General features: G+C 37.3%; 1 protein-coding gene across 3 annotated transcripts; it reads right to left on the bottom strand.

Annotated features, from left to right (window-relative positions):
- Positions 1-1,506: 1,506 nt before the first annotated feature.
- On the bottom strand, positions 1,507-24,568 carry CENPH (centromere protein H). 3 transcript variants are annotated; one of them, XM_087443372.1, is made up of 9 exons: positions 24,370-24,568; positions 22,573-22,628; positions 10,715-10,763; positions 10,250-10,324; positions 8,961-9,017; positions 6,876-6,939; positions 6,477-6,528; positions 4,003-4,166; positions 1,507-1,816 (listed from the first exon to the last, which is right to left on the bottom strand). In XM_087443372.1, the coding sequence occupies exons 1-9, from the start codon at positions 24,492-24,494 to the stop codon at positions 1,799-1,801; spliced, it is 660 nt and encodes a 219-aa protein (XP_087299498.1). In that variant the 5' UTR covers positions 24,495-24,568; the 3' UTR covers positions 1,507-1,798. The 3 variants fall into 3 exon arrangements, with proteins under 3 accessions (XP_087299498.1, XP_087299499.1, XP_004422952.2); XM_087443373.1 differs by having other exon boundaries at positions 1,507-1,774; XM_004422895.2 differs by having other exon boundaries at positions 1,507-2,032; positions 24,370-24,565.

The following is a 24,568-nucleotide window of genomic DNA, read 5'->3' as shown; positions in this document are numbered from 1 at the left end:
AGCAATATAACTTGTCTTTTCAGTTCATAGGTCTCCAGATCAAGAAGAGCCACATCTGGACCTGATGTGAAGCCTATGGTGAGATTCCAAACTTTGAAGTTGTTATGATTGGATGATATTGTTAGCTTATCTTCCTTGGAGAGAGGAGTGTGTCTTTTACATGCAGAAGAGAAGTTAATATTTAAGACCAAGATAGCAGACTGTGGTAGACTATATTCTTTTTGTGCGTGTGTGTGTGAGAGGAAGATCAGCCCTGAGCTAACATCTGATGCCAATCCTCTTCTTTTTGCTGAGGAAGATTGGCCCTGAGCTAACATCTGTGCCCATCTTCCTCTACTTTATATGGGACACCACCACAACATGGCTTGACAAGCAGTGCGTCGGTGCGTGCTGGGGATCCGAACCAGCGAACCCCCGGCCGCTGCAGTGGAGTGCGTGCACTTACCCACTTGCGCCACCTGGCTGGCCCCTAGACTGTATTCTTTTCAGCAAAAATCCATTTTCTTTCCCCTACTCTGAAACCCAGAACTCCCCTGCTGTGGGAGAAGTCTACTTTCCTGCCCCAGTGATGTTGGGCTTGGTCAATGGAACCTGGGTGGAAATAATGTACACCTCTTCCAAGTAGAAACTTTAAATGTGCTTGTGTAGTTTGACTTGGCCTTGTAAGCCAAGAGAACGTGTTTCAGATAATGGCTGCTCCCTTAGCCTGGGTCCTACAATAATCAGCCAAACCATGGATTCAAGAGAGAAATAAATGTTATTGTTATAAGCCACTGAGATTTGTTGTTGTTCAGCCTGATTTCAGGAAAAGCTAGACTAATATAATTTTTCTCTCAGAGTTAGGCTTTAAGAGGGCACACACAGGACAATAAAATCCCTGGAAAATGCAAAAAGTTTTTCAGATGATGCTGATAACCCATTGAGTTGGGATTCACTGATCAAGTATGCATCTGTGATTTATTTAATGCTGTATATTTGGATCAGGAAGGTAATTCCCAGAATGTTTTCCTATCAGAAAAATTTACCTTGTTTTACAACAATTTATGTAGACAATTTCCAAGGATACACTATGGCAAAAAAGAATAAAACTACACATAAATTATGATTTATCAAAACAAATGAAGTAAAACTATTCAGATATGTTTTTCTTTTCCTTTTTCAAGACCGACGTGCTTTATCTGGGTCTCTATTTAAAGATGTGGATGGGGAGTGGGGGAATTGGGGAGATCTTGGTCAAGGGTACAAACTTGCAGTTAGAAGATGAGTAAGTTTTGGAGATCTAACGCACAGCATGGTGATCAGAGTTAACAATATTGTACTGTATACTTCAAAGTTGCTAAGAAGACTAGATCTTAAATGTTCTCATCACAAAGAATTGATAATCATGTAACATAATGGAGATGTTAGCTAATGCCACAGTGGTCAAATCAACACGTTGTATGTCTTAAACTTATACAATGTTATATGTCAATTATATCTCAATAAAAAAAAGAATCTATAGTGAGATAAATCTAAAATGAGATTTATTTGAATAAAATACAACCAACAGTTGAAAGAAAAATAATGATGTGGATATGCTTTTCTACTTTTTCTAATATCTTGGTTGACAAACAAATAAATGCACAGAAGTATTACAAATGCAAGTTGGGCACTGCCAGGAATGTTGTAGAAAAAATGTCCACATTCAATGGAAAGTTGGACTACATGTCTTTGGAACCCTTCCAAGGCTAAGATTTTCAGATTCTTGTAGAGTATGCCGGTCACTTTAATTGTCCTATTTAAAAGAGTAGATTCCATGTTATAGTGTTAACTCAAGCTACAAAAAAAAAAAGCAGTATTAGAATAGTTCCAAAAACAATGAAAAAACACTTCACTTGAAATTTGCTATTTAAATGACATATCAAAGACAGAAACAAAAAATGCCAAAATAGAATTCTTATTAGATCATGGTGAGATTCTTCTCAAGCTGCAGAACAGTTTCCTTAAAGGCAGAATCCTCTGCCCAATTGACTTTACTCCCCAAAATGAGGTTCTGTAATTAAAAAAAAGAATTTTTTGAAATTACAGTTAGTACTTTTAAAAATTTAACAAGATTTTTTTTTTATAATTTTATTTATTTATTTATTTATTTCCCCCAAAGCCCCAGTAGATAGTTGTATGTCATAGTTGCACATCCTTCTAGTTGCTGTATGTGGGATGCGGCCTCAGCATGGCCAGAGAAGCGGTGCGTCGGTGCACGCCCGGGATCTGAACCCGGGCCACCAGCAGCAGAGCACGAGCACTTAACCGCTAAGCCACGGGGCCGGCCCTAACAAGATTTTTAAAAATCCTCCTTCATTGATTTTATCCAATATTTACTGAACTAGGTGTGAACATTTACTGTGATCATGAGAAAAAATAGTAATACATTCTTGTATCGTCATTTCTACTTTCAGGAAGGCTTTAGCCTTGATTGCCATAATGCTAGGGAATATTTACAACAATTATTTATGCTTCATCAGTTTTTGTGGATAGTTTTTACCTAATTAAGGATACTTGCAGTGGTATCCTAGATTAAAGGAAAAAGACTGCAGCTCTGGTTCAGAGTTCATTTTGCACTTCTACGGTGAAAAACAATTTAAGAGTATATAAGATGCCCTATTTTAAAAAGAGGTAAAAGAAGAGCTTAGTTCTCAGCCCTTGCAAAGTTTCAAGACCCTGAAAAAGGTGAAGAATATTTTTGGTAGATAATGGAGGAATAATTATAGTCATAATTACTGAAAATTCTGGTCATTATTCTTTGAAAAACTATGGTTCAATATTATTGAGTTACTAATTGAAATACTGTTAAAAGAGATTTTAGAGTATAAGTATTACATTGTAATGTATAAAAATATTAAAATTTTGGCCTATATAAGGCATATTCTTGCTGTAAGTGAATGAAAGAGCTAGTATATATAAATCCAGTCAAATTTACAAAGGCAGGTGGAAGTAAGCCTGCAAACATGACTGAACTCCTAAGGGCTGATCTTCCTTTAGGAACAAAGATAGGTCCTAAGTTGGCCAAAGCTATGTTCTGTTTAACAAAGCAATGAGTTCATCAAATCAAAATTAACACTAATTTAGAGGATATGAATAAAAATTAATAAATGCAGAATAATACAACTCTCAAAGCAGTGGGAAGGAACATGTGCCAAAGAAAATTTAAATGATTGTGTACTTATGATGCAATCCTCCACTTAAGGTTATCCTAGGGGATTTGGTTACTAATCAAATCACCCACTGCTACTAAAAAGTAGGCATAAGACCTGGGGAAGAACTTCTTATGGTGAGATATAAGACCTTATATTCTATAAGGATATGCTTTATACATAACAGGCATTTGCTTTACATATAATAGGCAGTTTTAACTGTGTATCTTCATAATTGAAAACTGGTAATTTAAGTACTTCATCTCAACAGCTCCAGACACATTTTATAATTCAAAATGTAACGAAAAACCTCCAGAATAAAGGAACACATAAAATTTAAAAATTGACATGATAATAACTACCAACATTTATTGAGAATTTACTTGAGCCAGACTCTATGCTAACCAGATTAACATGAACTATCTTTAGTTTTCACAACCACTCCTTCTAAACAAGGAAACTGATGCTTAGAAAAGTTAAATAATTTGCACAAGGTCAGCAACTATTAAGTAGCAATGTAGACTCCCATCACCCCATCCATGTTTTCCCGCCTCCCAACTTGGATTCTAGTGCTCTCAACCATTATAACGTTCTGCCTCCACAGAGCTGCTAAAATCATTCCATTTATAAATGCCTGAGGTCTAACCATAATGAAAAATCAAAGCCTTATACATTAAATATACATGAATTCCAAATACTATATGTAAACAGACCAATATTGAATTAATTATTTTGTCAAGATCCAAGACTAACTGAAAGTCAGTCTGAAACTAATAGAATCAATCATTTAAAAAAGTTCTTTACCTCCCTTCCTAATTTATATAAATGTTACCTGGAACACATGTTGAATAACTGTAGTAATCTGTATTTCCATCTGTAGGTTTTGTTGTATGGTCTTTATCTTGTCTGAATTTTCCATACTGTCCAAATCATCTTTCTGTTTGTTCTTTTCAGTCTGTATTTCTAAAAGCTTACTTTCTGAAGCTTGTTTTAATTCTATGAGTAAAAATAAAACAATATACACTATATGACAACTTCTACAAATAAGAATCTTGAAGAATTATGAATCAGTTGCTGGTTATTTCAGTCAAGAGAAAATTTTTTTGTAAGTAGCATTTTAGGTTTCAGTTCCATTTTGATCTGAAAATGACCAATATTTTAATTTTATACCCAGTAATGCCCTCCGTGAAATGTTCAAGGTATGTATGTATGACAATGATAGCTGTCTACAAATGTCTGAAGTGGCATCATGTCAAAGAGGACTTACTCTGGGTTGCCAAAAGAATAGGCAGGAGATATATGTAAGGAAATACTTTTTCACCCTTTATTTACAAAAATGACATATCAACAAGAAAAATTTTCTTTCTTTCTTTTTTTGGTGAGGAAGATTGGCCCTGAGCTAACACCTGTTGGCAATCTTCCTCTTTTTGCTTGAGGAAGATTGGCCCTGAGCTAACATCTATGCCCATCTTCCTCTATCTTGCATGTGGGTCACTGCCACAGCATGGCTTGATGAGTAGTGTAGTTCCGTGCCCGGGATCCAAACCGGCAAATCCCAGGATGCTGAAGCGGAGCATGCAGAACTTAACCACTGTGCCACTAGGCCGGCCCCATCAACAAGATAAATTTTCAATGAAAAGTAAGATTCCCTTCTCCAAGGATAAACATCATCAACCATTTTTTGTAATTCCCAAAATGTTCTAAGAATAAACTATTTGAAAACATAAATGGGTGTGTCTCAGGAGCTTGGTTCCTTTTTTTTTTTTTTTTGTGAGGAAGATCAGCCCTGAGCTAACATCCACTTTTTGCTGAGGAAGACTGGCCCTGGGATAACATCTGTGCCGATCTTCCCCCACTTTATGTGGGACGCCACCACAGCATGGCCTGACAAGCGGTGCACTGGTGTGCACCTGGAATGGGAACCCGGGCTGCCAGCAGTGGAACGCAAGCACTTAACCACTACACCACGGGGCCGGCCCCAGGAGCTTGGTTCCTTGACAGTGATGTATCAAAAGTAGGTTGGAATGCAATGGAAAAAAATTAAATATGCAAAGGGTTATTAGGTCAGATGACCAAGACTACTTGTGACCCTGAGATTACTTACAAACAGGCAAGTCTGTATAATATTTAAAATAACAAATCATGCCTATGCTGTTAAATGAACAAAGCAGTTTACAATACAGAATAAAATGATGCCAATTTTATTTTATAAGAAACAAGCATTGAAGATTGATCATCTCTTAATGGTAAAATAAAAAATTTAACTTTTCCTATGATACTTTTCTGTTTCCAAATATTCTAGAGAACGTGTATTATTTTGAAATGAAAATTTCAATAATTTCAATGCAAAAAGCCGTTTCATATTCATTAAGTTAAAAAGCTGTAGAACTATATGTATGAATTGATCATTTAAAAATTATGCATATGGGCCGGCTCCGTGGCTTAGCGGTTAAGTGCGTGTGCTCTGATGCTGGCGGCCCGGGTTCGGATCCCGGGCGCGCCCCGAGGCACCACTTCTCCGTCCAACGTGAGGCCGAGACCCACGTACAGCAACTAGAAGGATGTGAACCTATGACATACAACTATCTACTGGGGCTTTGGGGGGAAAAAAATGAATAAATAAAATCTTTAAAAATTATGCATATATTCGGCTGGCCCCATGGCTTAGCGGTTAAGTGCACACGCTCCACTACTGGCAGCCCGGGTTCAGATCCTGGGCGTGCACCGACGCACTGCTTCTCTGGCCATGCTGAGGCCGCGTCCCACATACAGCAACTAGCAGGATGTGCAACTATGACATACAACTATCTACTGGGGCTTTGGGACAAAAAAAAAAAGGGAGGAGGATTGGCAATAGATGTTAGCTCAGAGCCGGTCTTCCTCAGCAAAAAGAGGAGGATTAGCATGGGTGTTAGCTCAGGGCTGATCTTCCCCACAAAAAAAAAAAAAAAAATTATGCATATATAAATATGTTTATATGGGCATGGAAAAAGGCCCAGAATGATATATGCCTAACTGTAGTCACACAGGAAGGAGGCATTGTTTTCACCTTATACTTTTCTGGATCATTTGATTTTTTTCCCCATTGAGAATGTATTAATTTTGTGATTTAAAGTTCTAAAACAACAAAAATAAATCAAGCAAAATGCATTTTATATACTACTTTTTAAACTGCATGTCAAAACTTTTAAGAAAATTTGAACATCAAGAAATTTCTCAGTGACTGAGAGATCTGGCCTTATCAGTCTCCATAGTAGGTGAAAATGTGTTTACAAAAAAAACACAAACAAAAACTGTTCTACATACGCAATCTCTTCTTCCTAACATCAAGCAGTTTTTCCTCCAATTCCCAAGATTCCTATAATAGAAATAAAAAGATTAAGGCATATTACCTAAGAACAAATCTGTAATACTTAAATCACTGAATTTTATCTATTAGTTCATATTTTCTAAAGCTCCAGTTTTCAATACCTTTATTTCCACATAAGAAAAAAGAGAAGGCAGTAGCTTAAATTATAAGTAGATAATTAGCAACATTAGTCAGAAATAATGGAGTTATGAAAAAGACAGAGAAACCTTAAAGACAGGGAATTATAACCATACCAGTCCCTTTGGGTAATCCTATTTAATCACATACAATACAGTTACCAGCCAGAAGGTGTTACTGAAATGAGAATGCATAAGCAGCCTAATGTGCAAAGTTACCTGCTGTGATTTCATTATTAATTTATTTAGCTTTAATATGTGTTTCATGTGATCCATGAGCACACTGAAAAGGAATAAAAAATACGATTTGTTAACTTTAGTTAAAAATAATAAATCTCATTAATGAAGAAATCAATTAGTATATATTTACTTTCATTAAATTCACTGTATGCTTCAATAGAAAGTCACCATTTAACAACATAAATCTGGAAAAGTTTGATGTAAACTAAATTTCTGTTTAAAATTAGAGATGCATTTCCCTAGAAAAATTTTTAGTCACAGATGACAAAGAGTATCAAATTTAAGCATGTAGGAACATTTCTAAAAACCTCATACTTAGGGGAAAAAAACCCTAATAACTTGCTAATAAGTTGCTTTTTTTAAAAACAAATTTTATTTTTTAGAGCAGTTTTGGGTTCACAACAAAACTGAGTGGAAGCTAAGCCCATATACCCTCTGCTCCTACACAGCTGCCCCCACTATCAACATCCCTCACCAGAGTAGCCCATTTGTTACAAACAATGAACCTACACTGACACATCATTATCACCCAAAGTCCACAGTTTACATTAGGGTTCACTCTTGGTGTTGTACATCCGTGGGTTTTGACAAATGTATAATGACATGTATCTACCATACAGAATAGTTTCACTGAATAAGCTGTTTTTTATCCCTATTTGTTCAACAAATATTTCTGAGTGCCTACTACATGCCAAGAACTGTGCCAGGCAGCAGGAATGCAAACTAGACTAAAACACAGTACCTGTTTTCAATGAGGAAAAAATCTGGTGGGAGAGAAACATAAATCCACAACCATAGTATGGTTTCATTACAACCAGTGGATGTGAAGCACTGTAAGAGTTGTGCACAGAGCAGAACAAGGGAAACCTTGAATCTTCAAGGACGTGAAGTAACTACCTACACCACCTAAGTCAAGTAGTTTGCTATGGCAGTAGCAAAAGGGTGTGCACTAGGACTGGACAAGAACAGTGGCTCTCATACTTCAAACTGCCACAAAGTTCCTTGGGAGGCTTGTTAAATGTGGATTGCCAGCTCTTCCCCCATTCCCCCACCCACTCCCCGTCTTCAGAAATTCTGAGTCAGTAGATTTTGGACAGGACCAGCAATATGATCACTGTGATAATACTAATTATTCTGATAATCAGCCAGGAATGAGAAACATTGTAGAAGTTTATTGGGGAGGCTGAAAAAAGGGAATCTTTGCACAGTCCTGGGAGAGCTGAACTCATTTTCTCCTAGTTACAGCTGTACTTGGTTGTAAACTTTAAAACATCCTAAAGGCAATGCTTCAGCCTACTTGACCTTTCTGTCATCTTTGTGTGTCAATATGATGAATCTGTCCTGTAACCCTTTAACTTAAGAATGCTTCTATGGGGGAGCAATGGTTAGAGAGCCCAAATTCAGGTTTTAGGAGTTATGTAATCCTGGAGTTAAACGTGATATGGGAGCATGTCTATCAGTCTGGACTAAGATGCCAAGATACGGGAAGAGCCCAGATCCATCTTGGCACTTTTCTGGTGCTAAAGGGAGGGGATTTTTTATCACAAGATTGTTAAAGCTTTGAGAGATAAGATCACAGGTAAGGCCCCTAAGGTTAGACACTTAGGACCAGGTTATAGAGGACCCTGACTACCAAAGTCTTTATTTCATATTCCTTGGTGAACTGTTAAATGTATATAAGCTCATTTCTGCCAATGAAAAATGAGGAGCATACTTCCTATCTCATTGGGTTGTTGTTGTCTCATTAAATGAGACAGCATTGTTCCTGTTTTACAGTAAATACTGAACAAAAGTTAACTTTCAAAATCTTCCTTCAAAATTTTCAGACTGTCTGGATAAAACTTCCATTGCTTCTTAGGGTTGCATCTGAGCAAGATATCAACGGGACTACAAAAGCTATTGTAATGCTGAGGAGGGCCCACAAAAATTCCATGACTTCTTATTTCCGATATATAGGTGGAAGGCAGTGAAAATTAATTTTAAAAAAATATTTCATGAAACTAAAGTCATTATGCAGATTTCCCTTCTTATTCCCATCCTTAGCAAATCCAGAAAAAAAATTACCTAGTCTTGGTGTCACTTTTCTCCAGGTATTTTTTAAGTGCAGTCGAAAGTTGCATCCTATGACAGAAAAAAAGCTTGCATTATAAAACATGAATAACATTTATAGTACATTGAAAAGAAAATGTAAAAATACAAGATTGATTTCTCTTTAAATATAACATAAAACATAAGTAGGTTTTTAAACAGTATTGTATGGGAAAGACTTTGATAAATGAGTCACAGAAATATGAAGTAACACCAAGATGGATGAGGCAGTTGCATGTGGTTGTGCATTGCCGGTCTGCAGGGCCCAGTTGACCTGAAATCCAGCCGGAGCTTTGCTCTCCAAGCTATCCACCTTGGTGCAGGGCCTGGAGGAAGCATTGAGCATTAAGGCACTAAAGAGATCACCATGGGCCTGAAATGGAGTTAGGGAACACAAGGCCATACTTGACTATAACTTCAAAACATGCCTACATACAAACAAGCTCCATAAATTACTTTTAAATTCAAATAGCTAATAAATAAGTAATAATAAAAAGGCAATCAACTCAGCAATATTAGAGTCATTTCTTTCCTTCTGTCACACACACAAAAATTAGATTCACTGAAAGGAGATACCTTAATAGCTCTGAAGTCACCTCAGTTAAACAATATGATCTATAAAATGAGCCAGCATATGAGATGAGGAAAAAAACTTCACTGCTAAGAAGCAATTTAAAAAACGGGCTTTCACTACTTTTCAATTAAATGTATGAAGAAATTCATCTGGTAAGGCCAGAAATACAAAGAAGTAATTTTAAGATTCTTTCAATTAATTGAGATTATTAATTCAGATCACAAATCTATAAAAGACCATGTTTGTCTTATTAACAACTGTATACCAGCACCTAGCATAAAGCTGAGGACATAGTAAGCGCTCAAATATTTGTTGAATGAATTTTAAAATACAGATGCAAAAGCTATAATTAAAAATATATTTAAATTCAATGACAATTCTTTTACTCAGTTAGTAGTTAATGAAATAAATGAATCCATGTAATCCTTTCAAATTGAATGGGATTTAACCTCACACTTATATTGTCTTGATTGACATTTCCTTATTAACCCTATCTTAGGTAACTTCTCCAAATGAAGATATTAATGAATGATGTAACTTTTCTCTCAGGGCTCAAGATTTGTGTGGCCATTATCTAATCATCATTTCACTGGATTAATTCATTTAGATTAATTAAAATATTCCCTCCACCTCATGCCATACTCATTTTGCATTCAATTCACAATGCTTATACCTAAAATGTAATAATTACCTGTCTAATGCAAGCTTTTTCATTTCCAAAGCAATTTTCACCTCTTCAATTTCATTTTCCTCGTCTTCAATTTTACTATCAAAGAAGCATGAACAAAAGAATTTCAGTAATATCAGAAAAGTAACTATTGGAATAAATGTATAAAGTAAACCTTTGAAAAAAGTAAAAATGCTTCTATCTAAATAAAAGTATTCTACAGCTCACCACACCAATGTATTTACAAATTTGGTAAACTGGTGCCTCCTGAGATACTCTGCTAAGTATCTTGTTAAGGGGGGATGCCAAAAGTGCTAATATGACCACTCATGTATGCACATTTAAGTCCACATCCCAAGTCAACAGCTTCTCAATACATGCATGACAAATTGCTTGGAAAAATAAAGGAAAGGAAGATAATATTATAAGATAGATAATATTATTAAATCTTAGTAAAAACAACAAATAAAAGTTAAAAGTAAGACATACGCTTCAATTTGCTTTTCTTGCATGATTTGTTCTGGAGTTTTTTCTTCATCTACAAATAAATAATTTTTTGAAGTTAGTAACATTGTAGAACAACGCTGTTCAACAGAAATATAATGGAGCCATGAACACAAACCAATTGATTTCTAGTTTCCACATTACAAAAGTAAAGAAACAAGTGAAAATAATTTCAACATAGCTTATTTAACCCAATAGATCCAAAATATTATCATTTCAACAGGCAATCAATTTAAAATTACAGATAAAATACTTCACAATATTTTCTTCTGTGCATATTTTATGTTTATAGCACTTCTCCAAGATGACTAACCACATTTCAAGTGTTCAACACTCAGGTAGAGCTAGTGGCTACCATATTGTACAGAACAGTTTTAGAATGATAGAAAATAAGAGGGATTAAAAATGAACAAGATCAACATCAAAAAATTAACTGTATGTTTATATATTTTAGCAACAAACTGGAAATTAAAATTTAAAAATACCATGTACAATTGCATTCAAAAACATGAAATACTTAAAGATAAATTTAACAAAATATGTGTATGACCTCTACACTGAACACTACCAAATACTGAAATCGAAAATATACCATGTATGTATATTGGGAGAATCAATATTGCTAATACAATTTCACTCATATTGATCTATAGACCCCAATAAAATCCCAGTCAAAATTCTATCAGGCTTTTTTTCAATTTTTTTGGTGAGGAAGATCAGCCCTGAGCTAACATCCATGCCAACCCTCCTCTTTTTGCTGAGGAAGACTGGCCCTGAGCTAACAGTTATTGCCAATCCTCCTCCTTTTATTTTTCCCTTTTTCTCCCCAAAGCCCCAGTAGATAGTTGTATGTCATAGTTGCACATCCTTCTAGTTCCTGTATGTGGGACGCCGCCTCAGCATGCCTGGACAAGCGGTGTGTCGGTGCATGGCCGGGATCTGAACCTGGGCCGCCAGTAGCGGAGCACATGCACTTAACCACTAAGCCACAGGGCCCGCCCCTCTCAGGCTTTTTTTTCTGTAGAAATTGACAAGCTGATTTTAAAATGCATATAGAAATGCAAAGGACCTAGAATAGTTAAAACAATTTTGAGAGAACAAAGGAGAACAAAGTTGGAGGACTTACAATAGCTGATATCAAGATTTACTATAAAATTACAGTAATCTAGACAGTGTGGTACTATTATAAGCAGAGACAACTCAAGGGAACAGAGCAAAAAGCCCAGAAATAGACCCACACATATACAATGGAGAAAGTCTTTTCAACAAATAATACTAGAAAAATTGGATTGCCATATTGGAAAAAAATGAACCTTGACCCTAAGCTTACACCATACACAAAAATTGACTCAAAAAGGATCACAAAACTGAATGTTAAACCTAAAACCATAAAACTTCTAGAACCGAATGACGTCAGCATCATGGTAGAGGGAGGTGTTCCCTTAGTCTCTTCCTCCTAATTTACAACCAAATGGACATTGATTATCCAACAGAGGATTCCCTACAAAGCACAATAGGACGTCTGAGAGATCCATGCAACCATACATCTGAAGGTGGGGGTACTGGATCCCTGGGAAGCAGTGGAAGGAGATGAGTGGAACCCCTCCCAATCCCCAGTGGCAGCAATCTAGGTCACGGGTCCTCACACAGCAACCAGCACACGACTATAAGAGGAGGCAGGGGAGCAGGCAGGCCTGTGCATAAACGCTTTCACTTCTGGAGTGCAGCCCAGCCTGCAGGAACGCACCACACCGAATGGCGCAGCTCAGCCACCATGTGGGCACCCCCATCAAGCGCAGCAGCCCAAGCAAACCACCTGTTAGCACAGAACAGGCCTGCATGCAAGAAAGAAAGTGCCCTTCTCCCCCATCCAGCGCACCGGCTTGGCCGGTCTCTGGCCAAGGCAGCAGTCCCTCACCAGAGTACCTGCGCATGCATCTGTGACCTGCAAAGTGGCTGTGGACAGCAGGCAAACACAGTTAAGCCCTATCAGCACAACTTGCAGCAGAAAAGGCAGGTTCAGACAACACAGCTCCTGCCCCGCCCAGAGGTGGCAGGTGGAATCTGTGACCTGATACTACCACTATGTGCTGGCAAAGGATCACTTCATTAAACACCATGAAGAACTACATTAACATCCAGAGCAGAAGGAAAATGACAAGCCTCCAGAAACCAATCCTGAACTTACAGAAACTTACAATCTATATGACAGAGAATTCAAAATAGTTGTCATAAAGAAACTCAACAAGTTACAAGAAAACTCAGAAAGACAGTTCAATGAACTCAGGAATAAAATTAATGAGCAGAAAGAATTCTTCAACAGAGAGATTGAAACCCTAAAAAAAAAATGAACAGAAATTCTGGATAGAACACAATGAATGAGATAAAAAACAATCTAGAAATCTTACAAAACAGCTGAAGTTATGGAGGACAGAATTAGTAATTTAGAGGACAGAAATATAGAAATGCTTCAGGTGGAGGAGGAGAGAGAACTAAGACAAAAAAAATGAAGAAACTCTGAGAAATATCTGACTCAATTAGGAAATTCAACATAAGGATTACAGGTATTCCAGAGGGAGAAGAAAGGGAAAAAGGAGCAGAGAGCTTGTTCAAAGAAATAATAGCTGAGGTCTTCCTAAGCCTGGGGAAGGAACTGGACTTACAAGTATATGAAGACAATAGAACTCCTACTTACATCAGTGCAAAAAAACCTTCTCCAAGGCATATAATAGTAAAACTGGCAAAAGTCAATGACAAAGAAAAAATATCAAGGGCAGCAAGGCAGAAAAGAATAATCTACACAGGAACCCCTATCAGGCTTTCAGTGGACTTCTCAGTGGAAACCTTACAGGCTAGAAGAGATTGGAATGCTATATTCAAAATACTGAAACACAAAAACTTTCAGCTAAGAATACTCTATCCAGAGAAACTATCCTTCAGATACGACGGAGAAATAAAGCTTTCCCAGATAAACAAAAGCTAAGGGAGCTCATCGCCACTAGACCCCCCCCCATTACAAGAAATGATCAAGGATGCCCTCATACCTGAAAAAAAAAGGCAAAGGTTTAAAAAGCCTTAAGCAAGAAGATAAATAGACAAAATCAGAAAACCGGGGCCAGCCCCGGTGGCCTAGTGGTTAAGTTCAGTGCACTCTGCTTCGGTGGCCCAGGTTCAGTTCCCAGGCGCAGACCTGCACCACTCGTCTGTCAGTGACCATGCTGTGACAGTGACTCACATACAAGAACAGGAAGATTGGCAGATGTTAGCTCAGGGCTAATCTTACTCAGCAAAAATAAGTGGGGGGAGGCTGGCCCCATGGCCGAATGGTTAAGTTCAATGCATTCCACTTTGATGGCCCGGGTTCAGTTCCCAGGGACGGACCTACACCACTTGTCAGCCGCCATGCTGTGGTGGCAAGTCACATACAAAACAGAGGAAGATTGGCAACAGATGTTACCTCAGGGTGAATCTTCCTCAAGCAAAAAGAGGAAGATTGGCAACGGATGTTAGATCAGGGCAAATTTTCCTCAGCAGAAAAAATCAGAAAATTGCAGCTCTATATCAGAACAGCTTAGCAAACAATTATAACATAAAAGATAAAGTGAAGGAAAGCATCAAAAATAACTATAAACACTTCATTTTAATCACAAACTCACCACACAAAACAGAATAATGTGTGACAACAAAAACGTAGAAGGGGAAGAAGAAAGGGATGGAACCTACTTAGGCTAATGGAGATAAGAGGCTATCAGAAAATGGACTATCTCATCTCTGAGGTCTTTTATACAAACCTCAAGATAACTACTAAACAATAAATCAGAGCAGAGCACAAATCATAAATAAAGAGAAAATTGAGAAAACCATCACAGAAAACCAACAAACTGAAATGGCAGTCAGAAACACAAAGGAAAAGAAACAATGGAAATCTAGAACAACTGGAAAACAAATGATAAAATGGCAGTATTAAGCCCTCATATATCAATAATCACTCTAAATGTAAATGGATGGAATTCTCCAATCAAAAGACACAGACTGGCTGTATGGATTAAAAAACAAGAACCAACAATATGCTGCATCCAGGAAACACGTTTCAGCTCTAAAGACAAACACAGGCTTAGAGTGAAGGTATGGAAGACAATACTCCAAGTAAATGGCAAGTAAAAGAAAGCAGGTGTTGCCATATTTATATCAGACAAAGCAGAATTCAAGATAAAAAAGGCAATGAGAGACAAAGAGGGGCAGTATATGATAAAAAGAACATTCCACAAAAAGGATATGAAACTTAGGAATATGTATGTACTTAACATAGGAGCACCAAAGTATATAAAGCAACTATTAACAGACCTAAAGGTAGAAATCAAAAGCAACACAATAATAGTAGGGGACCTCAACACCCCACTTACATCAATGGATAGATCATCCAGACAGAAAGTCAACAAGGAAATAGTGGACCTAAATGAAAAACTACACAGGATAGACTTAATAGATATATAAAGAACTATGTATATCTATTATATATATTATAATATACGTATTATATATAATATAATAAATTATATTATAAATAAATTAATGATATAAATTATAAATTAGTAATATAACATACAATATTATTATTATATGTAATATTATCTATTATATATATAATAGATATATATATTCCACCCAAAAACAGCAGAATACACATTCTTCTCAAGTGCACATGGAACATGCTCAAACATAGACCATATGTTGGGAAAAAAGGCAAGCGTCAATAAGTTTAAGAAGATTGAAATCATATCAAGCATTCTTTTCTGACCACAATGCTATGAAACTAGAAATCAACTACAAGAAAAAAGCTGGCAAAGTCACAAATATGTGGAGACTAAATAACATGCTACTGAACAACCATTAGATCAATGAAGAAATCAAAAAATATCTGGAGACAAATGAAAATGAAAATACATCATACTAACTCTTAAGGGATGCAGCAAAAGCCGTGCTAAGAGGGAAATTCATAGCAATACACGCCCACTTTGACAAACAAGAAACATCTCAAATAAGTAGTCTTAAACTACACCTAATACAACTAGAAAAAGAAGAACAAACAAAGCCCAAAGTAAGCAGAAGGAGGGAAATAATAAACATTATAGCAGAAAAAAATGAAATAGAGACCAAAAAACAGTAGAAAGGATCAATGACACTGAGAGATGGTTCTTTGAGAAGATAAACAAAATTGACAAACCCTTAGCCAGACTCACTAAGAAAAAAAGAGAGAAGGCTCAAATAAATAAAATTACAAATGAAAGAGAAGAAATTACAACAGATACCATAGAAATACAAAGGATTATAAGAGAACACTATGATAAAGGATATGACAACAAATTGGATAACCTACAAGAAATGAATAAATTTTTAGACTCATACAACCTCCCAAAACTGAATCAAGAAGAAATAGAGGGCCGGCTCCGTGGCTTAGCGGTTAAGTGCGTGCAATCTGATGCTGGCGGCCCGGGTTCGGATCCCAGGAGCGCCCGGAGGCACCACTTCTCCGTCCAACGCGAGGCCGAGTCCCACGTACAGCAACTAGAAGGATGTGAACCTATGACATACAACTATCTACTGGGGCTTTGGGGGGAAAAAACTGAATAAATAAAATCTTAAAAAAAAAAAAGAAGAAATAGAGAATCTGAATAGACCAATCACAAGTAATGAGATTGTATCATTAAATGAGTAATCAAAAACCTCCCAAAAAACAAAAGTTCAGGACCAGATAACCTCTCTGGAGAACTCTACCAAACATTCAAAGAAGATTTAATACCCATCCTTCTCAAACAATTCTGAAAAATTGAAGAAGATGGAATGCTTCCTAACTCATTCCATGAAGCCAACATTACCCTGATACTAAAACCAGACAAGGACAATACAAAGAAGGAAATTTACAGGCCAATACTGCTGATGAACATAGATGCAAAAATCCTCAACAAAATACTGGCAAACCGAACACAGCAATACATTAAAAGGATCATACACCATGATCAAGTGGGATTTATACCAGGGACGCAGGGATGATCCAACCCCGCAAATCAATCAGTGTGATACACCATAAATAACAAAATGAAGAGTAAAAATCACATGATCATCTCAGTAGATGCAGAGAAAGCATTTGACAAGATCCAATATCCATTTATGATAAAAGTTGTCAATAAAATGGGTATAGAAGGAAAGTACCTCAACATAATAAAGGCCATATATGACAAACCCACAGCCAACATCATACTCAATGGTGAAAAACTGAAAGCCATCCCTCAGAGAACATGAGCAAGACAAGGGTGCCCAATCTTGCCACTCCAATTCAACATAGTACTGGAGGTTCTGGCCAGAGCAATTAGGCAAGACAAAGAAATAAAAGGTATCCCAATTGGAAAGGAAAAAGTGAACCTCTCGCTGTTTGCGGTCTACGTGATCATATATATAGAAAATCCTAAAGAATCCACCAGAAAACTATTAGAAATAATCAACAACTACAGCAACATTACAGGGTACAAAATTAACTTACAAAAATCAGTTGCATTTCCATACACTAATAATGAACTAGCAGAAAGAGAACTCAAGAATACAATCCCAGGGCCGGCCCCATGGCTTAGTGGTTAAGTGCCCGAGCTCCACTACTGGCGGCCCAGGTTCGGATCCCAGGCGCGCACTGATGCACCGCTTCTCGGGCCATGCTGAGGCCACGTCCCACATACAGCAACTAGAAAGATGTGCAACTATGACATACAACTATCTGCTGGGGCTTTGGGGAAAAAAAAGGAGGAGGATTGGCAATGGATGTTAGCTCAGGGCTGATCTTCCTCCCAAAAAAAAAAAAAAAAAAGAATACAGTCCCATTTACAATTGCAACAGAAATAATAAAATATCTAGGAATAAATTTATCCAAGGAAGCGAAAGACCTATACACTGAAAACTATAAGACATTATTGAAAAAAATCGAAGATGACATAAAGAAATGGAAAGATATTCCATGCTCATGGATTGGAAGAATAAACATAGTAAAAATGTCCATATTACCTAAAGCAATCTCCAGATTCAATGCAATCTCTATCAGAGTCCCAATGACCTTCTTCATGGAAACAGAACAAAGAATACTAAAATTACTATGGAAAAACAAAAGACCCTGAATAGCCCAAGAATCCTGAGAAAAAAGAAGAAAGTTGGAGGCATCACAATCCCTGACTTCAAAATATATTACAGAGCTATAGTAATCAAAACAGCAGGGTATTGGCACAGAAACACACAGACTGACACACAGATCAATGGAACAGAATTGAAAGCCCAGGGGCCGGACTGGTGGCGTAGTGGTTAAATTTATGTGCTCCACTTTGGTGGCTTGGGGTTCACATGTTCGGATCCTGGTTTCAGACCTAGACACCACTTATCAAGCCATGCTGTGGCAGGCATCCCATATATAAAGTAGAGGAAGATGGGCATGGATGTTAGCCCAGGGCCAATCTTTCTCAGCAAAAAGAGGATTGTCAACAGATGTTAGCTCAGGGCGAATCTTCCTCACCAAAAAAAAAAAAGAATTGAAAGCCCAGAAATAAAATCATACATCTGTGGACAGATAATCTTCAACAAAGGAGCCAAGAACATACAATGGAGAAAGAAAAGTCTCTTCAATAAACAGTGTTGAGAAAACTCGACAGCCTCATGCAAAAGAATGAAATTAGACCATTATCTTACATCATACACAAAAATTAACTCAAAATGGATTAAAGACTTGAATGTAAGACCTGAAACCATAAAACTTCCAGAAGAAAACACAGGCAGTACACCTTCAACATCAGTCTTAGCAGCATACTTTCAAAATACCATGTCTGACCAGGGGAGGAAAACAATAGAAAAAATAAACAAATGGGAGTACATCAAACTAAAAAGCTTCTGCAGTGCAAAGGAAACCAACAAGAAAATGAAAAGACAACCTAACAATTGGGAGAAGATATTTGCAACCCATATATGTGATAAGAGATTAATATCCAAAATATATAAAGAACTCATATATCTCAACAACAAAAAACTAATAACCCAATGAAAAAATGGGCAAAAGGTCTGAACAGACATTTTTCTAAAGAAGATATACAGATGGCCAACAGGCACATGAAAAGGTGTTCAATATCACTAATTATTAGGGAAATGCAAATCAAAACTACAATGAGATATTACCTACACCCATCAGAGTGGCTATAATTAACAAGACAAGAAATAATCAGTGTTGGAGAGGATGTGGAGAACAGGGAACTCTCATATACTGCTGGTGGGAGTGCAAACTGGTGCAGCCACTATGGAAGACAGTATGGAGATTTCTCAAAAAATTAAGAATAGGACTGTATTCATTTATAAACAAAGAACTCAAACTTAGTAAGACTAAATCCAATTAAGAATGGGCAAAGATTTGAACCGACACCTCATAAAGGTAGATTTATATATCTACTTCATAAAAGTAGATATATAAATTGCCAATAAGCACATGAAAAGATACTCAATATCATTAGCTATCAAGGAAATGTAAATTAAAACCACATAAGAGGCTTAGTGGTTAAGTGCACGCTCTCCGTCCGCTACTGGCGGCCCGGATTTGGATCCCAGGCACGCACCAACGCACCGCTTCTCCGGCCATGCTGAGGCTGCATCCCACATACAGCAACTAGAAGGATGTGCAGCTATGACATACAACTATCTACTGGGGCTTTGGGGATAAAAAAAGGAGGAAGATTAGCAATAAATGTTAGCTCAGGGCTGATCTTCCTCACAAAAAAAAAAAAAAACACCACATAAGATTACCACTACATACTTATTGGAATGGCTAAAATTTAAAAAGACCAACTACCAAGTTTTGGAGGATATTGAGTAACTGGAAATCTCATACACTGCTGGAGGGAGTGTACCATAATGGTATCACCATTTTAGCTGTTTGGCAGTTTCTTAAAAAGTTAAACATATACTTTGGGGTTACCATATGACCCCAGAATTTCACTTTTAGATATTTAACCAAGAGAAATGAAAATAAATGTCCATACAAAGGCACATACAAATGACAATTGTCTATAGCAGCTTTATTTATAATGGGCAAAAACTGCAAACAATTCAAATATCCATCAACAGGTGACTGGATAAACAAATTGTGGTACAGTCATCATGAAATATACTCCACGATAAAAAGGAATGAATTACTGAAAAAAACCAACATGGAGGAATAACAGGAATACATGACGTGCAAAAGTAGCCAGACATTGGGAGTGACTACTAACAGGTACCAACTTTCTTTTTAGGGTAATGGAAACGTTTCGGAATTAGATAGTGGTAATGATTACACTACATTGTGAATACACTAAAAACTAGTTAATTGTACATTTTAAAATGAATTTTATATTACGTGAATTAAGTCTTAATTAAAAGACAGTTGTCAGACACAAAAAATACATATCATATAATTCCATTTGCATCAAATTCTAGAACAGTGCTGTCCAATAGAACTTTCTGTGACAATGGTAATGTTTAATATCTGTGCTGTCCAATATGGCAACCACTAGACACATGTTGCTATTGAGCATTTGATATGTGACTAGTGCAACTAAAGAACCGAATTTTAAAATTTATTTAATTTTAATTAACTTTAAAAGGCCACATGAAGCTAGTGGCTACTGTACTGGACAACACAACTCTAGAAGACAAATCTGTAGTAACAAACATCAAATTGGTGGTTGCTGGGAATAAGGGTGGGGACTGTGAAGTGGCACAGGGGAGATACAACAGAAATATTCTGTATCTTGATTGTGGTGGTGGTTACACAGCTGTTAACATTTGTCAAAACTCATCAAATTGTATCCCTAAAATAGATGTACTTATTGTAAAAAAAAAAAAAAATCCTTCAAGCAATAAAGTCTCAGTAATATATTTTTTAATGGTAAAATAATCAATTTTAGATAAATATATTCTTTCAAAGGCTACAACCTAACTTCTCATGGCCTGCTTTAAATCTGTCCTCTCCTTTGGTTGTAGAAATTTTATAGTGTGGACTATTAAATCTACTCAAGTTTTCAGATGTTACAATCCCTTAAAGATGCAATAATCTATACAAGGAAAACAAGGACCATATGAGAAGGACGACTCTTTCTTATCACTTGGATTTTAGCTTTAATGTCATCTCGGAGAAGCCATCTCTGATTAATTTATCTAAAGCAGCACCTCCCCCCCATCAAACCATTAGTTCCTTCCTCGCACTTATCACACTTCATAATGATCTTGCATGTTTCTTTGCTTACCTGTTTTGCTGCATAGAATTTAAGCTCCAAGAGGGCAAAGTCTATCTTGTTCAAGACCATCTCTCCATGCCCTCACATGGTGGCAGGGACATATCAAACACTTAAAAATGAGCTGAATGAATGCAGGAATACCTATAGAGATAATTCCTCAGTGGTCCACACTTTGAATTGCTTTTCTCCTATACCCTGTCCTCTAAGAAGATAGACTATCTTTTTATATTATGTGGGCTCCCATGCCAGCAAAAGCATTAGCTATGTCCTATCTCTCATCTCTGAGGTAAAGATCATTGGTTTAATACAAGAAGAACGGGCTTTGGAAACAAGGAGACCGTTAGCTCCTGCAGGGGAAGGACAGTGACCTATGGATCATGTGAGGTAAGCATTATTGATAGAATGGAAGGGTTGTGGCTTCGAAGGCAAGAAGGCTGGTTCATATCCCAGTTCCATAATTTACTAGTTACAGTAAGCAGGAAAGAGGCTAGGGGACCCATGTTTTAGTCTTTTTTTTTTTTTTTTTGCATAAAATGAACTTAGAAACCCTTGAATATCGGATGGAAAGCATATCAGAACTGGTTTCAGATCTATGGCCTTAAAAAAGAGCTTGAGGAGCCGGCCTGTGGCATAGAGGTGAAGTTCATGCGCTCTGCTTCCATGGCCTGGGGTTCACAGGTTCAGATCCCGGGCTCAGACCTATGCACCGCTTATCAGGCCATGCTGTGGCAGGCGTTCCACACATAAAGTAGAGAAAGATGGGCACAGATGTTAGCCCAGGGCCAATCTTCCTCAGCAAAAAGAGGAGGACTGACAACAGATGTTAGCTCAGGGCTAATGTTCCTCACCAAAAAAAAAAAGAGCTTGAGCAGAGTCCAAAATTACCTAAGTTCAAACATGGACTCAGGTGAAATGACGATGACATCTATGTGGTCCCTTGGTTTTTCCACAGTTCTTGTATTATTTGGTTTTATTCCTTAAGCCACAAAGAAAGACTCACCAAAATCTATCCTTGTGACCCAAGGGCTTATACATCAGGTGGCAATTGGCAGTTATTACTTTAGGAAGACTTTAGGGAAGAACCCATCATTTTACTACTCTCTTGGTCCCTGAGACTTTTAATAATTTAAAAAGATAAATTTAAATTTTTTGTGTTTAAATGGAAAATTGTGACTCATGTATTTAAGCTGATCTCCCTGCTGCCTCTTATTCCTATCATCCAGTGTTTCTCAAAGTATAGGTCTCAGATTACTTAATGATCATCTGATCTGCTAATTTAATCTTCAAGTTGTTGATAGTAGCAGGTTCTATGATTCCTTCAGCCCACAGGGATTTCCCAATTCTCTGATCAACAGAACTTAACTGTCTTGCATTGTTAGTTGTTTTATATATATTTCCTGAATCCCTAACTAGTTCCTAAGGGTTAGGGCAAGCCTGCTTTTTGCCTTCTTATGTGAAATAAATAATTTTTTGTAAAGTTGATTTTCTTTTCCCTGGAATACAGTTCATCATCAAACTCACAAAACCTTATTTGAAAATTAAAATACTTACTTGCATCAACCATTGATTTATATTCCAATAGTTGTTGTTTTGTCTGTGCTCTCAGCCTGTAAACAGATAAGAAGAGAAAGTCATATATTTACTAATTGAGGTTTTATTCATTACTGTATGATAAACCAATTCATCTTTTTCAGAAGCTGATGTGATAAAATGAATATAAATAAACTCAGCATTAAAGTCTTCCAGTTTGGCCTCATTTTATTTAAAATGGACATAAAGAACTGTAAGGCCTCACAGGAGACACAAAGTGGAATACAGTGGGAAAACAGCATTTTGAGAAAGAGTTAAAAATATGATTTTTAAATTTATTCTTAATGGGCCACAATGAAATGGGGCTTAATGAGAGCTGCTACACAAAGAAGAAACAGATGAAAACAGTGAAAGGCAAACACTGTAATGAATTACTAACAGACTGTAACATTCTTAGGAGATACAGAAAAATAACAAAGATACTAATCCTTGGATAGATAAGTAATTTATATAGTTTCTTCGTTGTCCTATGATTCTATTTACCTCACAGTCATACATAAAATAAGTAGAAAAGCTATGGGTAAAATGGTAATTAGTTATTAAGTTGTACTTACAACATGTTTCACATTTTACATGGTAGTTTCATAATTCTGAAACTTTGCTTTGTGACTTTGAGACCTATTTAAGTAGCTAAGAAACATCAGACAAATTTCTCAAGCTCCATGCATAAATTCCTTATGTTTTGAAACTCCAAATGAAAAGAGCAATTTCTCAGAGGTTAAGTAGGCTGGCATTTTATAAGACACACTGAAAGAATAGTTCCTTTTTAACAGATGAAAAAGGAGATTGTCTATCTTTAATATTTTAGTATTTTATATTGTAGGTAGGAGGGAATTTTTAAAGTGGGGTTATGAGGTTTATTATTAGCCAAGGCCTTTCAAAGCAATGGTAAAGCTAAAATACAGTTACAATGCTTATCAAAAAAAAGAAAAAATTTCCCCTTATGATTTAGAACAGAAGTCTGCAATTTTTTTCTGTAAAGGACCAGATAGTAAATATTTTAGGCTTTGAGAGTGATATGGTCTCTGTTGTAACTACTCAACTCAGCCCTTGCAGCAGGAAAGTTGTGTTCCAATAAAACTTTACTTAAGGGCACTGAAATTTGAATTTCCTATAATTTTCACCTGTTATTAAATATTCCTCTTGTGATTTTTTTCCTCAACTATTTAAAGACATAAAAACTATTCTTAGCTTGAGGGGCCACACAAAAACAGGCAGTAGGGTGGATTCGGCCCAGGGCCTTAGTTTGCCCACTGGTTTAGAAAATTGATCTTCCTTCTTGTCAAATCTTCCCCTAGCAACTGCTTAGTGAAAAAGTATAAATATCGCCGCCTTGGTAGAAAATGTAACAACGCTTCTGCATTAAAAAGGGTCGCAGCTATAAAAGAAAGGGGCGGGGCAACCTCTCCCCAGTAACTCGGGGCTTGGATGCACCCCATAAACCGCTTGAAAATCACGCCCTAGGACACAAGGGAGTAAGAAAGCGAGAGGGAATTTACAGCTCCGTGGGCTCAGGGGCTTTATGCTAAACGCTAGTCCCAGGGTATCTCATTTAACCCCCGTGGCAACTCTGCTAGGAGGGCGTCATTTTTCTCCACCAAGATGAAGAAAGGGGCGTAAAATGCTTAAGCGAATGATGCAGTCACACAGCCATTAAGTGACTGAGACTGAATTTGAACCCTGGACATTCTCAGCAAAGGGCGGAGCTCTTGGCCACCACGCCCAGTTGGCTCCGGCCTAGCGGCCAGAGGGAGCAACCTGAGCAACAGGGTCACGCGGTCCTCGGGACGAACAGCCTGGGCGCCGGCGACCTGCGGCGGCCCGCCTTCCCCTCCGGAGTCCGCGGGCTCGGCGGCAGCTTGTTCCTCGGACTGCTCCTCCATACTGGCCGACGCGAACAGCGGCCAAGCCGGCCCGGCAGACACGGCCGCCGAACGCGCCGCTTTTCCCGCCACTA

The sequence above is a fragment of the Ceratotherium simum genome, chromosome 18 (genome assembly GCF_057802395.1).
Source record: "Ceratotherium simum simum isolate JZ-2026a chromosome 18, ASM5780239v1, whole genome shotgun sequence".
In the NCBI taxonomy this organism is placed as follows: domain Eukaryota; kingdom Metazoa; phylum Chordata; class Mammalia; order Perissodactyla; family Rhinocerotidae; genus Ceratotherium; species Ceratotherium simum.
Note: the sequence above shows the minus strand (reverse complement) of the source record. Positions and strands in the feature narration are given on the sequence as shown.